The sequence below is a fragment of the Rhinoraja longicauda genome, chromosome 20, assembly GCF_053455715.1.
Source record: "Rhinoraja longicauda isolate Sanriku21f chromosome 20, sRhiLon1.1, whole genome shotgun sequence".
NCBI lineage: Eukaryota > Metazoa > Chordata > Chondrichthyes > Rajiformes > Arhynchobatidae > Rhinoraja > Rhinoraja longicauda.
This window is the reverse complement of record NC_135972.1, coordinates 29,349,211-29,368,297: the sequence shown is the minus strand read 5'-3', so window position 1 is coordinate 29,368,297 and position 19,087 is coordinate 29,349,211. Positions and strand designations below refer to the sequence as shown.

General features: G+C 44.3%; 1 protein-coding gene across 1 annotated transcript in view; it reads left to right on the top strand.

Annotated features, from left to right (window-relative positions):
• LOC144603696 (receptor-type tyrosine-protein phosphatase R-like) overlaps window positions 1-19,087 on the top strand; it is a 202,582-nt gene that overhangs the window by 36,623 nt on the left and 146,872 nt on the right. Inside the window, exons 3-4 of the mRNA XM_078417335.1 lie at window positions 13,429-13,542; window positions 16,376-16,531. Of these exons, the coding sequence (XP_078273461.1) occupies window positions 13,429-13,542; window positions 16,376-16,531 (270 nt within the window). The remainder of the gene's footprint in view (window positions 1-13,428; window positions 13,543-16,375; window positions 16,532-19,087) is intronic.

Here is a 19,087-nt window from a genome sequence, read left to right as displayed (position 1 = left end):
AATGTGTGTGTGGGAAAGTGCGTGTGTGAAGAAGTGTGTGTGAAAGTGTGTGTGAAGAAAGTGTGTGTGAAGAATGTGTGTGTGTGAAGGAGAGTGTGTATGTGCATGGGAGAGTCTGTGTGGGCGTGTGTGTTTGTGTGAGGGAGTGTGTGTGTTTGTGGGAGAGTGTGTGTGTGTGGGAGAGTGCATGTGTGTGTGAGGAAGAGAGTGTGTGTGTGAAGTGGTGTGGGCGAGTGTGAGAGAGAGAGAGGACACGGATGGAACTGTTGGAGTGTTGCGTGTTAATAATAATAACCGTTTAAAAGTAATGAAGCTTCAGTGTAGCTACTAGCTGTCTTGGACAATATTGTGTTCACCTTGAGCATCTCTGGAGAACAACCTCACTGAAAGGTTTCCATAATTTCCTGGATGTATGTGTCAACATGGAAGACCTGGTGGTGATCTAAATGGCCTGGGACGTTACAGATTCAAACAGGAAACCTTGACGTCATCACCACATCATAATGGAAAGTCTGATGGCCCAATGGGTTGGTTTGTTTGCGAGAACTCTGCTAGGATAATATTTTTGCTAATAGTTAGCAGTTATGTGTGTGGGATTGTAAATAATCAAATTCAATAAACACAAATAACTGCAAAAGAAAAACTAATTAAATTTAGCTGGTAAATTAGAATTGTCCAGCATATAAAGTTCCAATTTTGCTCACAAAACCTAAGCTCTCCACTTCACAAGTTATAGGAGTAGAATTTGGCCATTTGGCCCATCAAGTCCACTCCGCCATTCAATCATGGTTGATCGCTGCTTCCTAATCCCATTTTCCTGCCTTCTCCCCATAACCCTTGCCCATAAACCTTTAGAACAATATACCTCCAGTTTATGGTTTGTAACCATAAACCTCCAGTTTAAATTCCATTTGGAATATTTTGGAGGACCAAGAACCAAGAAGCAAGAACCAAGACACCAGTTCGTTGTAATCATCTCTTTCTTCCCGCCCGTTCTGGCTTTTCGGTGAATGGAAAGGATAATCTGTTATTTAGATTTTAATAGAAAGTCTATTTGTTATTTATATCTGCGCATCTTTTTTAAAATTCTCCTCACACAAACTCCATTTCTACCCAGCAATGAAAATTCATTCATCGAACGATCACAGGTAATAAAGCATTCCCAGTGAGGGTGAGCTGCAGGTTCCTGATCACTTTAAGAAAAAACTAGCAACTTCTTGAGACAAATAATGATCTTTTAACCTCTCAATTTACTTGTGTGGCAGTACTTTAGACACTTGCCACTCTCCAATCTAACAGTTTAGTTTAGAGTTACAGTGTGGAAACCGGCCCTTCGGCCCCACCGAGTCCACACCAGCCAGTAACCCTCGCACATTAACATTATCCTACACACACTGGGGACAATTTACAATTTTACCGAAGCCATTTAACCTACAAACCTGTACATCTACGGTGTGGGAGGAAACCAGAGCTCCTGCGGAAAACCCATGCAGTCACGGGGAGAATGGACAAATTCTGTATGGCCAAGCACCCGTTGTCAGGATCAAACCTGGGTCTCTGGGGTTGTAAAGCAGCAACTCTACCGCTACGTCATCGTGCCGCTAACACGTGCTCAATGTGCTAAAAATGTTTTTTGATTGGGTGGTAAATTATGTCAGGCATGATTCCATTTAATGTACTGGATAATGTATTTTAAATGTGGATCAATCTATCTTTTAATGCACAAAGTGGTAGGTATAAGATCAAGTTCAATAAGTAGATATGCCTCTTGTTAACTCAATGTGAATGACGTTGTAAACCTAGTGATAATCTACCGCTAATTCCATACACTAACAAAGATTAATGAACATGGAAGTGATAATTCAACGTAATTGGTCTTCAGTTTTATGAAAATTCCTCCGTTATGTTTTATATTCCAAGTATTTTGTAATTGTATTTCATATGCACTTTAATATTGGAAAGCAATTAGTTTCTTCACCTAATTTACGCATTTTGCAATTTACTTAACCTGAGCAGCTGCCATATTAACCTTCCATCGCCCGGTACGGCCGCGGGACTTAACAGCGCCGGTGTGGCTCGGCCGCGGGACCTTCCATCTCCTTACGGGGGCTGTGCGGGTCGGTCGCCTCGGTGGGGGTCGAGCTGTCTGTCCGTGGGAGGGGCATGGGGGAAGAGAGAGGAAGTTTTTTTTGCCTCCATCACAGTGAGGGGGTGTTTGGAGTCACTGTGATGGATGTTTGTGTTGGGGATGTGTGTCTTGTGTTTCTTGTTTTTTTGTGCTGCTGGCAAATTAATCTCGTTCGGTAAAACGAATGACAATAAAGCTATTCTGTATTCTGTATTCTAATTAAGAAAAGAAAGACTTGCAGTTATATTGTACCTTCCATTACCTCAGGATGTCCTAAAGTGTATTTGAGCCAAAACACATATCTTTGAAATATAGTCACTGTAGTCATGTCATAGAGCAACTTGAACACAGGAAGCTTTCACAAACAGAATAATGATATTGAGTGCATGACCTCTTTTTTTTAATAGCCTTGATTCAGGTACAAATACGGGGCAGTCACAGGATATCCACCACGTTCTATGGTGTTCTTAAGACAAAGATTAATGAACTTTAAGGTATTAAAGCAATGTAGGAAAATAACTGCAGATGCTGGTTCAAATCGAAGGTATCACAAAATGCTGGAGTAACTCAGCGGGTCAGGCAGCATCTCAGGAGAGAAGGAATGGGTGACGTTTCGGGTCGAGACCCTTCTTAAATGTCTTTTCTGAAAAAAATGGCATCTTTGACAATTCTGAACCTTTCCTGTCTTAGAATGCCAACCCACAATAGAACTAAGCATAAAACTTTGCCGTGATTGTAAATATGTGTTAAGATTGCATATTTAAAATTCTAAAATGTAGCTGTTAGTAATCTTGCAAACAAATGACCAATTAATAAACCTTTAAAAACTTTGTGGTGATTTTGACTTGTATTAAATGCATGTTGCAAATTCTAAAGGATAATTGTGAGTAATCTTGTAAAATTACTAATTAGTACACCTGAAATTTTACAGTGATTTTAAATTTATGTCATGAATGCAGATTTCAAATTCTAAAAAGTAATTTTGTAATCTTGTGAAAGTCGCTATAACTAACCTCAACAAAAAAAATCCACAGTGATGTCACAATTAGTGTGCAGGAATCTCCCACAAATAGAAGGCCAAATGAACCATCAACCTTGCCCGGCCATTCTCTAAAACTATGTCTAAGATAAGGAGGTGATTAGATTAGGTAAATGCACAGAGTCTTCTACCCAGAGTAGGCAAATCAAGAACCAGAGGACATAGTTTAAGGTGAGGGGGAAAAGATTTAATAGGAACCTGAGGGGCAATATGTTTGCACAAAGGGAGTAGGGTGGATGTTCCAGAGGAGGTAGCTGAGGCAGGTACTATTGCAATGTTTAAAAGGCATTTGGACAGATACACGGAAATGATAGGTTTAGAGGCAGGTAGGTGGGACTAGTGTAGATGGGGCGTGTTGGTCAGCATGGGCAAGTTGGGCCAAAGGGCCTGTTTCACCGCTGTATGACTCTACCACAAGTGGTCATTGATTGCATCAATTTCACCCATCTGCACTATACTTGTATGTTACATGTGGTCCAAACTTTACCATTCTTAGTTTTGAATATACTTTAAAAAAAGGGCATTTAGTGACGGTTGGGGTATAGATCTCAAGGGGTTGCAACCTGCTAAGTGAAGACATTTCTGCACATTTCGATCCAAAATGATCAACCCATTATCCTGGGACACTGGTTCTCAAACAGGGACAAAAGCCCCTCAATGCCTGCTTTGTTTATTAAATGTATACATTCATAAGTTATAGGAGCAGAATTAGGCCATTCGGCCCATCACATCTACTCCATAGTCCGTAGTTTAGTTTATTGTACATACCAATACGTGATACCAGTACGTGGCAATAAACTAAACTAAGGACTAAGGATGGAGTTGATGCGATGGGCCGAATGGCCTAATTCTGCTCCTATACCTTATGAATGTATACATTTAATAAACGAAGGGAGGAGGGTGGATGTTATGAAAAGCTTTTATTGCCATTCCACCATTCAGTCATGGCTGATCTATCTTTCCCTCTCAACCCAATTCTCCTGCCTTCTCCCCACAGCCCCTGGCACCCTTACTAATCAAGAATAAGTCAATCTCCACCTTGAAAATATCTCTTGACTTGGCCTCCACAGCCATCTGAGGCAATGAGTTCCACAGGTTCACCTTATACGTTATTGGCCTGATGTTACATGCTCCTTCATGTCATTGTTGGAATTTAAGATTCTTGTTGAGGTGAAGTGCCTTGGTGAGTAAAGTGCGAGTCTTTGGCTCAAGAGTCTTTGGCGAGGAGGCCGAGGCAAGGAGGCTACACTTGATTCGAAATTTGTGATTTTTTTGTCCACTGAAGAAATGGCAGGCAAGTTGGTACAGTGTGTTTCCTGCAGTTGGTGGGAAGTCAGGGACACTGCTGGTGTTTCTGGAAACTACACCTGCAGAAATTGTGTCCAGGTGCAGCTCCTGAATAAAGGTGTTGGGGAACTGGAGCGGCAGTTGGATGACCTCGGGGCCATCTGGGAAAACGAGTTTCCTGGACCTACAGTGAGGTTGTCACACCAAGGGTCCAGGAAGAGCGAAGGTGGTTGACCGTGAGGACGAGGAGTAAACGTGGAGCGCAGGAGACCCCAGTGGCTGTACCTACTGAGAACAGGTACGCCCTCTTGGGAGCGGACGACACGACAAGATTGAGTGGTAGCCAGGGCTGTGATTCCAACCCTGGTGCCGAGGCTCAAAGGGGAAGAGTGACGTCAGGCAGAGCCATAGTGGTGGGAGACTCCATCGTCAGAGGTGTGGATAGGAGATTCTGCGGGTGAGACTCCAGGATGGTGTGTTGCCTCCCTGGTGCCAGGGTCCGGCTGCGAGGCATCAAGAGTGAGGGGGAGCAGCCGGAGGTTGTTGTGCATGTTGGCACAAATGATATATGTCGGAGGTGGAAGGAGGTTCTGCAACAAGAATTTACAGAATTAGGTAGAAGACTGAAAAGCAGGACCTGCAGGGTAGTGACCTCAGGATTGCTTCCAGTACCTCGTGCTAATGAAGGTAAGAACAGGAAGATAGGGGAAATGAATGTGTGGTTGAGGAGTTTGGACAGGGGGCAGGGATTCAGATTTCTGGATATTTGGGATCTTTTCTGGGGCAAGGGTGACCTGTATTAAAGGGACGGGTTGCACCTAAACTGGAGGGGGACCAACATCCTAGCGGGAAGGTTTGCTCATGCCACACGGGAGGGTTTAAACTAGGTTGGCAAGGGATCTCATGCAGGTCAGAGGTATGTGAGAGGATAGAGGTTGGTATGGAGGGTGGTGTGGGAAAGGTTAGTGGACAGAATAGGCAGGTGAAAGGCGGAGAGGGCGGATGGAGGGTTGGTTTAAACTGCACGTCTTTTAATGCAAGGGGCCTGACGGGTAAGGCAGATGAGCTTAGGGTATGGATAGGTACGAGTGACTGGGACGTTGTAGCCATGACTGAAAGCTGGTTAAGGGAGGGGCAGGACTGGAAGCTCAATGTTCCTGGGTACAGGAGCTTCAGGAGAGACAGGGGTGAGGGAAAAAGAGGAGGGGGGGGGTTGTATTATTGGTTAAGGAGGATGTCACGGCTGTGTTCAGAGGTGACATTACGGATGGTTCATCTAGTGAGGCTATATGAGTGGAGCTGAGGAACAAGAAAGGGATGATCACCTTGTTAGGGGTGTACTACAGACCCCTGAATAGTCAACGGGAATTAGAAGAACAAATGTGCCGGAAGATTGCAGACAGCTGCAGGTCAAATAATGTTGTTGTAGTAGGGGATTTTAACTTTCCCAATATAGACTGGGAAAATCATAGCATTGAGGGTTCAGATGGGGTGCAATTCCTCAAAAGTGTTCAGGAGAGTTTTCTTAAGCAGTATGTGGAGACCCCCACACGTGAGAGGGAAATGCTGGATCTAGTATTGGGAAATTGGGAATGGCAAGTTAATGAAGTGTGTGTGGAGGAGCCTTTTGGGACCAGTGACCACAGTTCAATTAGTTTTAAGATAGTTAGTGAGGGAGAGAGCCCACATGTTAAAATGCTCAACTGGGGTAAGGCCAACTTTGAGGGAATGAGAGAAGGTCTCGCTCAAGTTGACTGGAGCAGGTTATTTGAGGGGAAAGGAACATCGGCCAAGTGGGATGTTTTTAAAAGTGTAGTGAAGAAAGCTCAGGATGTGTATGATAAATAGTATAAGAAGATAACTGCAGATGCTGGTACAAATCGAAGGTTTTTATTCACAAAATGCTGGAGTAACTCAGCAGGTCAGGCAGCATCTCGGGAGAGAAGGAATGGGTGACGTTTCGGGTCGAGACCCTTCTTCAGACTGATGTCAGGGGGGCAGGACAAAGGAAGGATATAGGTGGAGACAGGAAGATAGAGGGAGATCTGGGAAGGAGGAGGGGACGGGAGGGACAGAGGAACTATCTAAAGTTGGAGAAGTCGATGTTCATACCACTAGGCTGCAAGCTGCCCAGGCAAAATATGAGGTGTTGTTCCTCCAATTTCCGGTGGGCCTCACTATGGCACTGGAGGAGGCCCATGACAGAAAGGTCAGACTGGGAATGGGAGGGGGAGTTGAAGTGCTCGGCCACCGGGAGATCAGTTTGATTAATGCGGACCGAGCGCAGGTGTTCAGCGAAGCGATCGCCGAGCCTGCGTTTGGTTTCACCGATGTAAATAAGTTGACATCTAGAGCAGCGGATGCAATAGATGAGGTTGGAGGAGGTGCAGGTGAACCTTTGTCGCACCTGGAAAGACTGTTTGGGTCCTTGGATGGAGTTGAGGGGGGAGGTAAAGGGACAGGTGTTGCATCTCGTGCGGTTGCAGGGGAAAGTGCCCGGGGATGGGGTGGTTTGGGTAGGAAGGGACGAGTGGACCAGGGAGTTACGGAGTGAACGGTCTCTGCGGAACGCAGAGAGGGGAGGGGATGGGAAGATATGGCCAGTGGTGGGGTCCCGTTGTAGGTGACGGAAATGTTGGTGGATGATTCACTGGATCCGCTGGCTGGTGGGGTGGAAGGTGAGAACGAGGGGGATTCTGTCCTTGTTGCGAGTGGGGGGAGGGGGAGCAAGAACGGAGCTGCGGGATGTAGAAGAGACCCTAGTGAGAGCCTCATCTACAATGGAGGAGGGGAAGCCCCATTTCCTGAAGAACGAGGACATCTCTGAAGCCCTAGTGTGAAACACCTCATCTCGGGCGCAGATGCAGCGTAGACGGAGGAATTGGGAGTAGGGGATAGACGTTTTGCAGGGGACCGGGTGGGAAGAAGTGTAGTCCAGATAGCTGTGTGAGTCGGTGGGTTTATAGTAAATGTCCGTCACTAGTCTGTCTCCTGTGATGGAAATGGTGAGGTCCAGAAACGGGAGGGAGATGTCGGAGATAGTCCAGGTATATTTAAGGGCAGGATGGAAATTGGAGGTGAAGTGTATGAAGTTAGAGAGTTCTGCATGGGTACAAGAGGTAGCACCAATGCAGTCGTCGATGTAGCGGAGGTAGAGTTCGGGGTTGGGGCCGGTGTACGCCCGGAACAGGGATTGTTCTTCGTACCCGACGAAGAGGCAGGCGTAGCTAGGGCCCATGCGAGTGCCCATAGCTACGCCTCTGGTTTGGAGGAAGTGGGAGGAGTCAAAGGAGAAGTTGTTGAGGGTAAGAACCAGCTCTGCTAGGTGGAGGAGAGTGTTGGTAGATGGGGATTGGCTGTTCTGCGGTCGAGGAAGAAACGGAGGGCTTCGAGACCATCCTTGTGGGGGATGGAAGTGTAGAGTGACTGGACATCCATGGTAAAGATGAGGGAGTGGGGGCCTGGGAACCGGAAGTTATCGAGGAGATGGAGGGCGTGTGAGGTGTCTTGGACGTAGGTGGGGATGGATTTAACCGGGAGGGATAGGATGGAGTTGAGGTAGGTGGAGACAAGTTCGGTTTTTACCAGGGAGTTACGGAGGGAACGGTCTCTGCGGAACGCAGAGAGGGGAGGGGATGGGAAGATATGACCAGTGGTGGGGTGTATGTCCGCGTTAGAGTGAAGGGCAAAGCAGGCAAACGTAAGGAAGCTTGGTTGGCAAGGGAAATTGAGACGTTAGTCAAAAACAGAAGGATGCATGGGACAGGAATAGGCAGCTGGATCAAGTGCATCCCTGGAGGAGTTTAGGGAACTAAGGAGTAAACTAAAAAAGGAAATCAGAAGGGCAAAAAAGGGCCATGAGATAGCTCTAGCGGTTAGCATTAAGGACAATCCCAAAAGATTTTATAATTACATAAGTGGGCAAAGGTTAATTGGAGTGAGAGTGGATCCTCTCAGGAATCAAAGTGGTCACCTCTGTGTGAAGCCACAGGAGATGGGCAAGGTCCTAAATGAGTATTTCTCCTCTGTATTTACAGAGGATAAAGACAGTAGGAAGGAGGAAATTGGAGCAGTCACTGGAAGTGTCTTGAGAGCAGTCAGGGTTACCGTCGAAGATGTACTGTTGAGTTTTTGAAGGTAGACAAATCTCCAGGGCCTGATCTGATATATCTGAGGACATTGTGGGAAACTAGAGAGGAAATTGAGGGAGCCCTGGTTGAAATTTGCGAGTCGTCCTTAAATACAAGAGAGGCGCCGGAAGATTGGAGGGTGGCAAATGTTGTACATCTTTTCAAGAAGGGCTGCAGGGAAAATGCTAGGAACTATAGGCCGGTGAGCCTAACATTTGTAGTTGGTAAGTTCCTAGAGAGTATTCTGAGGGGTAGGATATACAGGCATTTGGATGGGCAAGGGCTGATTAGGGATTGCATGGTTTTGTATGTGGGAGGTCGTGTCTCACAAATGATTGATTTTTTTTGAAGACGTGACCAAAAAGGTTGATGAGGGCAGAGCTGTAGATGTTGTGTACATGGACTTCAGTAAGGCGTTTGACAAGGTTCCGCATGGTAGGTTGCTCTGGAAGGTTAGATCGCATGGGATCCAAGGAGATATAGCTGAATGGATAGCAAATTGGCTCCATGGAAGGAAGCAGTGGTTGATGGTGGAAGGTTGCTTCTCAGACTGGATGCATGTGACTAGTGGTGTGCCTCGGTTTTCGGTGCTGAGCCCGTTAGTTACTGTTTGTCATCTACATCAATGATTTGGATGAGAACATACCGGGCAAGATTAGCAAGTTTGCTGATGACACAAAAGTTAGTGGTTTTCCAGATAGTGAAGATGGTTGTGAACGGTTGCAGCAGGATCTGGATTGATTGGCCAGGTGGGCTGAGGAATGGTTGATGGAATTTAATACAAAGAAGTGTGAGGTATTGCATTTTGGGACGTCGAACAAGGGCAGGACCTACACAGTTAATGGTAGGCCTCTGGGTAATGATGAAGAGCAGAGGGATCTCGGAGTACAAGTGCATGGTTCCTTGAAGGTCGAGTCGCAGATAGAAAGGTGGTCAAAAAGGCTTTTGGCACTTTGGCCTTCATCAGTCAGAGTATTGAGTATAGAAGTTGGGAGGTCATGTTGCAGTTGTACAAGACATTGGTGAGACTGCATTTAGAATATTGTGTTCAGTTCTGGGCATCAAGTAATAGGAAAGATATTGTCAAGCTTGAAAGGGTTCAGAAAAGATTTACAAGGATGTTGCCAGGACTAGAGGATGTGAACTATAGGGAGAGTTGAGTAGGCTGGGTCTCTATTCCATGGAGCGTAGGAGGATGAGGGGAGATCTTATAGAAGTCTACAAAATCATGAGAGGAATAGATCGGGTAGATGCACAGTCTTTTGCCCAGAGTAGGAGAATCGTGGACCAGAGGACATAGGTTCAAGGTGAAGGGGAAAAGATTTAATAGGAATCGGAGGGGTAACGTTTTCACACCAAGGGTGGTGGGTGTATGGAACCAGCTTCCAGAGGAGGTAGTTGAGACTGGGACTATCCCAACATTGAAGAAACACTGACACAGGTTCATGGATAAGACAGGTTTGGAGGGATATGGACCAACGCAGGCAAGTGGGACTAGTGTAGCTAGGACATTGTTGGCTGGTGTGGGCGAGTTGGGCCAAACTTTTTCCACACTGTATCACTCTATGACTATGACCTCCTTTTCTTTCAGTTAATATCAACTTTTAATATTCCTTAAAGCTTTCACAGCTTGTGCTGTTTGATGCTCTTATGATATGATCTGTTATGATAATGTTATGATATGATGTTATTGTTGCTGATAACGTCTAGCCTGCTGAGAATATTGGTAGGATTTGAGTTACACAGTGACACTTACGTAATTAAATATTATTGCTATTGTGATATTAAAATTATAATACCCTCAAAGCGCAGGATTTTAATTTCTTAAAGCTGTAAACAGAAATTATTTGACATTTAAATTCTATTGCAAAATCTTAGAAGCTTAAATCTCTGAAGCAAAGTATTCTTGAAGTGTTGACATGTTCTGTTCCCGTATGAGAAGCAATATCAATATTATTTTGCACTTCATTTTGTGGAGAAAATTGTCTGTGATATTTCTACAGACCACAAAGATCATGATGACCTCCCAAGAACGAGTATATAATCAAATGGGAACTCAAGAGACATTTCTAATTGCCGAAGAAACAGCCATAGTTAATGAGGGTAGCAGGCATAACTATAACAGCAGGAAACATATTTCATGTTTTGTTCTGTGCAGGAAGAGGTTTCATAATCAAACACACCTAGAGGTATGGAGATGCATTTTAATTGCAATTCAACATTTAACCTTTCTGTCCAAGAAAAGACAGTCATTTCCTGATTAGTTATAATAACCCGGGCAACCATTTATAATTTACAACATTTATTTCTGGCTTTGAATTTAATTCTTTGGAGGTCATTACAAAAGCCTTGAAAGTTCCATCAAATATTTAAACCTTTTTTTGTTTTTCAGTTTCTTGTTTTTCACTCAATGATAAAAGTTGAATTTGCTGCAAATATTGTGGGCAGAACAGTAGTTCTTGTGCTACATTAAGTCATTTTTGGTATAGTGAATTAGTGTTTTTTTGAAATATTAAATAAAAAGGCAGATTGTTGATTCTCAAGCAGTTAACCGAACGAAGAGGAAGAGGTGCATTCTTTTAATATTAAGTTCTCAAGCATTTTTCTCTGAGATGAAACTAATTTGCAAGTTAGTTTCATTGTGCTTTAGATGAAGTTTCCATATGTTTATTGTTAAATCCTCCATCAAAAATTGCCTTTCCTTTGTTCTCCAACATACTATGCGACTACCCAATCACTCTCAAAACCGCCAATTCTATTTTTTGATCATTGTATCGTGTGACATAAGTTGAGCTGGCTAATGTTTAGTTGCCACACTGGTGAAGAACCCTGGGAAGGATTGTGAACAGGGTTGCCAACTGTCCCGTATTAGCCGGGACATCCTGTATTTTGGGCTAAATTGGTTTGTCCCGTATGGGACCACCCTTGTCCCTTATTAGGCCTGGATGTTGTAGGCCCTGACGCTGTAGGTCTTGACACTCTAGGTTTCCGACATTTTAGCTGCGGATAGTCTACGTCTGGAGGCCCGGGCGCCGCCTAACGGAGGTTGCATGGCAACCCGCCTCCCGGCCCAGGTGGCTGCCATTGGTGGAGCGGGTGCACGTGGCCGCTGGCTGGGTGAGGTCACGTGGGGCACGGGGCGGTGACATCACCTTGTCCCGTATTTGGGAGCGAGGAAGTTGGCAACCCTAGTTGTGAAAGATCATGGTAACTGCTCTGAGAGTAGATTGATCTAATACTTTTACATTGACTTGGGATGACTATTTTAATGAGACTGGTGTTTGTTTTTAAATGTCACTTTGTATGGATTGCAGTGCTGGGCTGGGGTTTGCTCTCTCCTAACTTCATTGCCTATCCAGTGCAACACAGGTGAACTAGAGGTCTGATGCCTATGTGTTAAACTTCCTGGCCTGTGGCTGGACCCCTTTTGTGCTGGGAACATGGCCAGATGCACTTCCCATCTCGCGCCTCAGAGTTATGGCAGGGATATGGTTGCTGATCTCTTTTAAAATGGTATTTTCCCAGTTTTACTTTAACTTTTTATATGTTTTAATTTATTTCTATGCCTGAAATTTGTTTGAGGTAAATTTATTATTTTAAAATCTAGTTTTATCATTTTTTAACTTATTCAAATCCATTGAAACATTTAAAAATGTGTGATGATAAATAATGTGTTTAAACTTTCGCATTCTAGGCCCAACTAATGGCCATCGGGGCTTTGCAGGGGTGGGACATCATGATCCACTGCCTGACGCCCACAAAGAGTCATAGAGTCTTACAGCGTGGAAACAGGCCCTTTGGCCCAACATGCCCACACTGGCCAACATGTCCCATGTACATTTTTATATACAACTCCCTGCATGTGCCTTGGTGGTCAGGGTCAGGGCCATGGTCACTTTCAGCTTCCTTGCCTTGCGAGCTTTCCAATCTTCTGATCCTGATCTCTTTGCATCTCTGTTTAATAATAAAGTATTTGGAGGTGAGGGTGAGGAACAAATGTGGTGATATCATATGGAGATCATTCAAACTTGATTAGTATGGGTGTCAGAGATTATGGGGAGGAGGCAGGAGAATGGGGATAGGAGGGAGAGTTAGCCACGTTTGAATGGCGGAGTAGACTTGATGGGCCGAATGGCCAATTTCTACTCCAATTACGTATGACAAACTCTGTACTCAAGCGAGAAGGCTTTGGCTGTTTTTCTTTCAACCAATGTAAGTAGCAGAACAGGTAGATACATTTGCTAATATGCAAGGCTTCCCATAGAATGCACTCATATTATGCAAGGTTCATCATGAGCTTTCTCTGGTGATATCCTGTCACGAATGCAGTGCTGTACCGCTAAACGTCCCCGATAACTATTCTTGCCTAGAATAAAACATCTTTGGAATAAAAACTGCTCACCAGTCCGTCCAACTCCCTTGGAGAAACCTCTCCATCCTTTCCCATCATAGCATTATTGATTCTTTAAGCAGTATCAGTCTCCGGTGGATGGAAGAAGGTTGCTTGTAATACGAGTCAGTCCCTTTAAGGCCAAGAAGATATGGTTGCAGCTGTAAGGCTCAAGATAAATAGAATAGTGCACTCTGAAACTAACGGAGTATTGCATTACAACTGAGAAATCTAATAATGCCATTCTGCCGACTTTGCAAATAAACAGTATCTTTCCTAGACGTTTAATAACAATATCTTGGTGACACGGCAAGCTGCTTTAGCGATACTGAAATTTTGGCTGAAATCCTTTGAGCTGTCCGTGTATCCAACTATATTTACTGGGACGTTTATGGTTGCTCCTGATGAAATCCTTAACGTTCACAATTGAACATTTTTTCTTTTGTCTTTTCAGACAATGCAAATGGACGTTAAAAAAATTAATGTTACTTTACTTCGGATATTCCGTGAAGGAATTGCAGCTGCTTTGGGACTTTTGCCACAGCAAGTTCACATTAATCACCTTGATGTAAGTTACCTTTTCAATCACTTAAAATTTGCCTCGGCCACTTCGAGAAGTGGTGAAAAATAATAACGTAGGACTCTTGTATCAGACACGGTAGTGTGGAATTTAACATTCTAACAACGACAAATGAGAGGAAGTGTCTTTCATTCAACATCTACAAGATCCAGCCTCTCTACCAACATATGTCTCCTGGACCACTTTGCCCCCTGTCATTAAAGATTCTGTATGAGATCCTGGAGAATATGGACCACTTCCTTTGCTTTAGGAGTCAATTCAACACTGGCTTCAATATGCCAGCACAGCCTCTGTTGATTGAGTGTTTGAAGATGAAATGAATTCAAGTTAAATCAGGTATATGCACAAGCATGATGAAGTACCAGTACAATGACAAATCTTCCTTGCAACAGCATCACAGGCACATAGACAAACACACAGAAACAAATTATACATAAATGACACACAAAATTCCTAAAATAATTTCTAAAAATTACATGAGTGCAAAAACATAATTTTTTTTAATTTTAAACAAGTCCTTGGTTGTGTAGTGTTCCATTGCTGAGGTAGGATTAAGGTTGTGCAAGTCAAATCAAAAGTCTGATAGATGTAGGCAAATAGATGTTCCTGAACCTAGGGGTATGGGACTTCAGGCTTCTCTAGCTCCTGTGCGATGGTAGCAGTGAGAAGAGGCATGTTGATGGGGGTCCTTGATGATAAATGCTGCCTTCACAAGTTATAGGAGTAGAATTAGGCCATTCGGCCCATCAAGTCTACTCTGCCATTTAATCATGGCTGATCTCTGCCTCCTAATCCAATTTTCCTGCTTTCTTCCCATAACCCTTGACACCTGTTCTAATCAAGAATTTGTCCATCTCTGCCTTAACAATATCCACTGGCATCCTCCACAGCCCCCCTGTGGCAATGAGTTCCACAGATTAACTACCCTCTAACTAAAGAAGTTCCTCCTCACCTCCTTTCTAAAGGGATGCCCTTTAATTCTGAGGCTCTGACCTCTGGTCCTAGACTCTCCCACGAGTGGAAACATCCTTTCCACATCCACTCTCTCTCTGCCTTTCATTATTCTGTATGTTTCAATGAAGTCCCCCCTCAACCTTCTAAACACCAGCGAGTAGAGGCCTAATGCTGTCAGACGCTCATCATATGCTAACCCACTCATTTCTGGAATAATTTGTGGTAGTGTTGACATCTCACTTGTTGTACCGTGGCCTGGTTTGGTAATTCTTGAGGCATTGCCTCATGTAGATGCTCTGAATGGAGGAGAGGGCTGTGCCCGTGGGGTACTGAGGTGAGTCCACCACTCTCTGCAGCCTCCTACGTTCCCGTGCACTGGAATTACCATACCAGGCCATGGTGCAACAAGTAAGATGTCAACACCAGCACAAATTATTCCAGAAATGAGTGGGTTAACATATGATGAGCGTTTGATATCAACACTAGCACAAATTGCATAATCTACCTGGCAACAGTGTTCACTCAACTCGTGCATGCTTCTTGAGAACGGAACGATCAAAGGCAGGCATCTCAAAGCACTGAAAAAGTAGAGTCAAAATGCTGTCTCAGCAAAAATCCACCAGGTCATTGGATAGATATGTAAACCCATGTGCCATGCCAATGCCCCAGTATCGAGGCTTTATTTACCATTCTGTTTGCATGCCTGACACCAGATTAAAAACACTCTGTTCTGAGCTCTGGAATGGAAGAATACCAGTGGTAAACCAAAAGCAATTAAAGGGTGAGCTCAAAGCTTTGTTGAAGAAGTATGTCTTCCCTATTGAGTCTTTGGAAGCTCTGGGCCTAAGTCCTTAAAGTGGAGAAGGAGAATTCAAGAAGGATTAGAGAAACTTGAGTCCGTGCACAACCAGCACACCGAAGCCTTGTGTGGACAGTGGAAGGAGTGTTCCTCCTTCACAACCTTCTCAATGTCGACCCTGAGAGCCATCTCCTGTTCCAAATGGGGTAGAATTTACATTTCCCACGTTGACCTCCTCAGCCACTTCAGAATCCTCAAATCAGGAGTGGAAATAAGTCGATCTTAAAGTATAGCATGAAGATAGACACAAAAAGCTCGTGTAACTCAGCGGGTCAAGCAGCATCTCTGGAGAGAAGAAATGGGCGTGATGTTTCGGATCAAGACCCTTCTTCAGAGGTATAGCATTGTGTTTAATAAATGTGACTGCACCACTGTTGTGGTGATCAAACTAAATCGACAAAGCTATTTGCTTCCAGCTTGATCAAATATCAACTATTACAATCCTTTGTGAATTGTACTTTTCTGCCAAAGAACAAATCAGTCGCACATATCGGTTTTATCTCAAATTGCAGGCAATTACTTGGAATCTAGAGAATAGCTATTGCAGGCTGACAAGAACTAATCCAACCTTTTGTGCGCAATCTTACTCAGAGCCCTGTGAAAGACACACCAATAATTCATTCCATTCTCCCTGCAGTCTGATGGAGATAACAGTGCATCAGCTTTTTAACTCTTATTATTCACCATTGGACAGCAAATGTAATGCAAATAATTCCTACCTCCTAAGGTAGACACAAAATGCTGGTGTACCTCAGCAGGATTAGGCAGTATCTCTGGAGAAAAGGAATGCGTGACGTTTTGGGTTGAGACCCTTCTTCAGACCCTCTCTGAGGAGTCCTGCTTCCTCTCAGGATTTATTCTAAATACTTTTGGAAATGTGGCACTGCATGTCCAGGGTAAAATTATTTCTTCTGTTGATATGCAGAAAACTGAGCTTTGTGTTTTGGGAATTGTTTATGCAATTAAATTATTGTCTTGTTTTTTTTTGTGTTTTGGAAAATTACACAGGAAAAGAAAAACTGCATTGAATTTTATATCGCTCCAATAAACCGTGAACGTGGTTTATTACATCCAATACCTTCTGAAGAAGTGATACAATCACTCAATGTAAACATGATGCATCAAAGTCTCGCTGCATTTGGTATCACGCAGGTTATCCCTGAGGTAAGCAATGTTTATTTTTAATGTAAGATAGATGCATAATGCTGGAGTAACTCAGCGGTTCAGGCAGCATCTCTGGAAAAAAGGAATAGGTGATGTTTCGGGTCGAGACCCTTCTTCAAACTTTTAATGGGTTTGATTAACAAATCTAAGCGGGTTTCTACTTTGGAAAACTGGACTTTGTTCAAAGTTGAGCTTTCTGATAAGAGTGATGCATTTTCCCTCCTTGTTTATTTATTCAATGCCCCAAAAAATGCACAAATGCAATGAAGAACTGGACAACAGAAAACAAAATGTCTTGAACAACAACTAACCTGTAATCTGCTCTTTTGAAGTATTCCAAGCTGTGGTATGGTGTGTCTTTAAGGGTTTGATGGATGCCTGCAGCAGCAACAATAATTGTGTTTGTGTCATCTCTTACATTAAGATCAAATCTTATCAGGATAACTAAATAATTGTGCTCATAGAGTGATACAGTGTGGAAACAGGCCCTTCGGCCTAACTCGCCCACACCGGCCAACAATGTCCCAGCTACACGAGTCCCACTTGCCTGCGCTTGGTCCATATCCCTCCAAACCTGTCCTATCCATGTACCTGTCTACGTGTTTCTTCAACGTTGGGATCGTCCCAGTCTCAACTACCTCCTCTAGCAGCTGGTCCCATACACCCACCACCCTTTGAGTGAAAACATTACCCCTTGAATTTCTATTGCATCTTCTCCCCTTCACCTTGAACCTATGTCCTCTGGTCCTCGATTCCCCTACTGGCCAAGAGACTCTGTGCATCTACCCGATCTATTCCTCTCATGATCTTAAGAATCATGATCTGAAGAAGGGTCTCGACCCGAAACGTCACCCATTCCTTCTCTCCCGAGATGCTGCCTGACCTGCTGAGTTACTCCAGCATTTTGTGAATAATGATCTTATACACCTCTATAAGATCACCCCTTATCCTCCTGCGCTCCATGGAATAGAGACACAGCCTACTCAACCTCTCCCTGTAGCTCACACCCTCTAGTCCTGGCAACATCCTCGTAAATCTTTTCTGAACCCTTTCGAGCTTGACAATATCTTTCCAATAACATGGTGCCCAGAACTGAACACATTATTCTAAATGCAGTCTCACCAACGTCCTATACAACTGCAACATGACCTCCCAACGTCTACACTCTATACTCTGACTGATGAAGGCCAAAGTGGCAAAAGCCCTTTTTGACCACCTTATCTACCTGCGACTCGACCTTCAAGGAACCATGCACCTGTACTCCTAGATCCCTCTGCTCTACAACACTACCCAGGAGCCTACCATTTACTGTGTAGGTCCTGCCCTTGTTCGACATCCCAAAATGCAACACCTCACACTTCTTTGTATTAAATTCCATCAACCATTCCTCTGCCCACCTGGCCAATTGATCCAGATCCTGCTGCAATCATTCACAACCATCTTCACTATCTGCAAAACCACTAACTTTTGTATCATCAGCAAACTTGCTAATCTTGCCCTGTATGTTCTCATCATAATCATTGATGTAGACGACAAACAGTAACTGGCCCAGCACCGAACCCTGAGGCACACCACTAGTCACAGGCATCCAGTCTGAGAAGCAACCTTCCACCATACCCTCTGCTTCCTTCCATGGAGCCAATTTGCTATCCATTCAGCTATCTCTCCTTGGATCCCATGCGATCTAACCTTCCAGAGCAGCCTACCATGCGGAACCTTGTCGAACGCCTTACTGAAGTCCATATACACAACATCAACAGCTCTGCCTTCATCAACCTTTTTGGTCACGTCTTCAAAACAATCAATCAGATTTGTGAGACACGACCTACCATGTACAAAACCATGCTGACGATCCCTAATCAGCCCTTGCCCATCCAAATGCCTGTATATCGTATCCCTCAGAGTACTCTCCAGTAACTTACCAACTACAGATGTTAAGCTCACCGGCCTATAGTTCCCAACATTTTTACCTGCAGCCCTTCTTGAAAAGAGGTACAACATTTGCCACCCTCCAGTCTTCCGGCACCTGTCCTGTATTTAAGGACGACTGTAAATTTCAACCAGGGCTCCCGCAATTTCCTCTCTAGCTTCCAACAATGTCCTCAGATATATCAGATCAGGCCATGGAGATTTGTCTACCTTCAAACACGACAGTACCTTCAGTACTTCATCGACAGTAAACCAGACTGCTCTCAAAGCAGTGCCTTTACCACCTTAGACAGCTGAGGAAATTCAGAGTGTCTCTGAGGATCCTTCATTGCTTCTACTCTGGGGATGTAGAAAGCATCCTGTCCGGCAACATTACAGTCTGGTTTGGGAACAGCTCTGCCCAGGACAGGAAGGCCCTGCAGAGAGTAGTGCGTTCAGCAGAACGCACCATGGGAACTACACTCGCCCCCCTGCAGGACCTATACATCAGGAGGTGCAGATCCAGAGCAAGCAAGATTATGAGGGACCCCTGCCACCCCAGCAACGGACTGTTCTAGATGGTACGGTCAGGCAAACGCCTCCGCTGTCATGCTGTGAAAACGGAGAGGATGAGACGGAATTTCTTCC